The 1000-nt window shown below is 65.9% G+C and overlaps 1 protein-coding gene across 1 annotated transcript; it reads left to right on the forward strand.

Annotated features, from left to right (window-relative positions):
- Positions 1 to 596: 596 nt before the first annotated feature.
- Positions 597 to 931, forward strand: EMIHUDRAFT_631960 (hypothetical protein; the record flags this gene model as incomplete). Its single annotated transcript, XM_005791039.1, has 2 exons — positions 597 to 662; positions 860 to 931. Coding segments are annotated over 2 exons (138 nt in total), but the record flags the coding sequence as incomplete, so codon positions are not given.
- Positions 932 to 1000: the final 69 nt, after the last annotated feature.

A 1000-nucleotide genomic window follows, 5' to 3' on the forward strand; every position in this document is an offset into this window, starting at 1 on the left:
GAGACCACCCGAGACCACCCGAGACCACCCGAGACCACCCGAGAGTTCTCCCGGGGTTCTCCCGGGGTTCTCAGGGGGTTCTCAGGGGGTTTTCCCCTCCAGGTTCCCCTTCTTCTCGACGCGCTTTAAAGGCAACCCACCCGGGTTGACCCCCCTCCAGGGGGACCCCCGCCCCCGCACATTCCGCCGTTGCACATTCCGCCGCGGCACATTCCGCCGTTGCACATTCCGCCGCTGCACATTCCCCCCCACAATGAAGAAGTTCTCACCCCGAATTCCGCCTCGGAAGACCCCGTTTCGCCCTCAAAACAAATATTTTTGGGGGGCCCCCCGCCCCCTCCCCCCCCCCCCCCCCCCCCGACTCGCGCGCCGGAAGAAAACAGACGGAGAAACGAAACGCAATCACGCTCCCCGCGCAGGTTCAAGCGCGAGCTGGCCCCATGTCTCCCCATATCTCCCCATATCTCCCCATGTCTCCCCATATCTCCCCATGTCTCCCCATGTCTCCCCATATCTCCCCATGTCTCCCCATGTCTCCCCATGTCTCCCCATGTCTCCCCATATCCCCCCATATCCCCCCATATCCCCCCGCGCAGGTTGCCAAGCGCGAGCTGGCCGCTGCCATCCCTCTGCTGCGCCCCACACGCAAGATCTTCGCCGAGGTGCCATCTCGCCGAGATAGCCGAGATGTCTGTCTAGCCGAGGTACAGCCGAGGTACAGCCGAGGTGCAGCCGAGGTGCAGCCGAGGTACAGTACAGCCGAGGTGCCGCTCTCACCTCTTCACCGCAGTCCTCGCCCGTGTCTCGGCCACCACCCCCTTCCTCTCGGCCATACCTCGGCTCTTCCCCCCCCCTCTAGGTCTCACCCGTGTACGCGCCGCGCGCCGACGCGGCGAGCAGTGGCGTGTGCGTGCTCGGCTCCTGCGATGAGGCGCCGAGATCGGCCCCTCTCTTCCACCTCACGCGCCCCGCCCCTCTCTCACACCTCACCCGCCCCGCT

The sequence above is a fragment of the Emiliania huxleyi genome (genome assembly GCF_000372725.1).
Source record: "Emiliania huxleyi CCMP1516 unplaced genomic scaffold EMIHUscaffold_11631, whole genome shotgun sequence".
Taxonomy (NCBI): domain Eukaryota; phylum Haptophyta; order Isochrysidales; family Noelaerhabdaceae; genus Emiliania; species Emiliania huxleyi.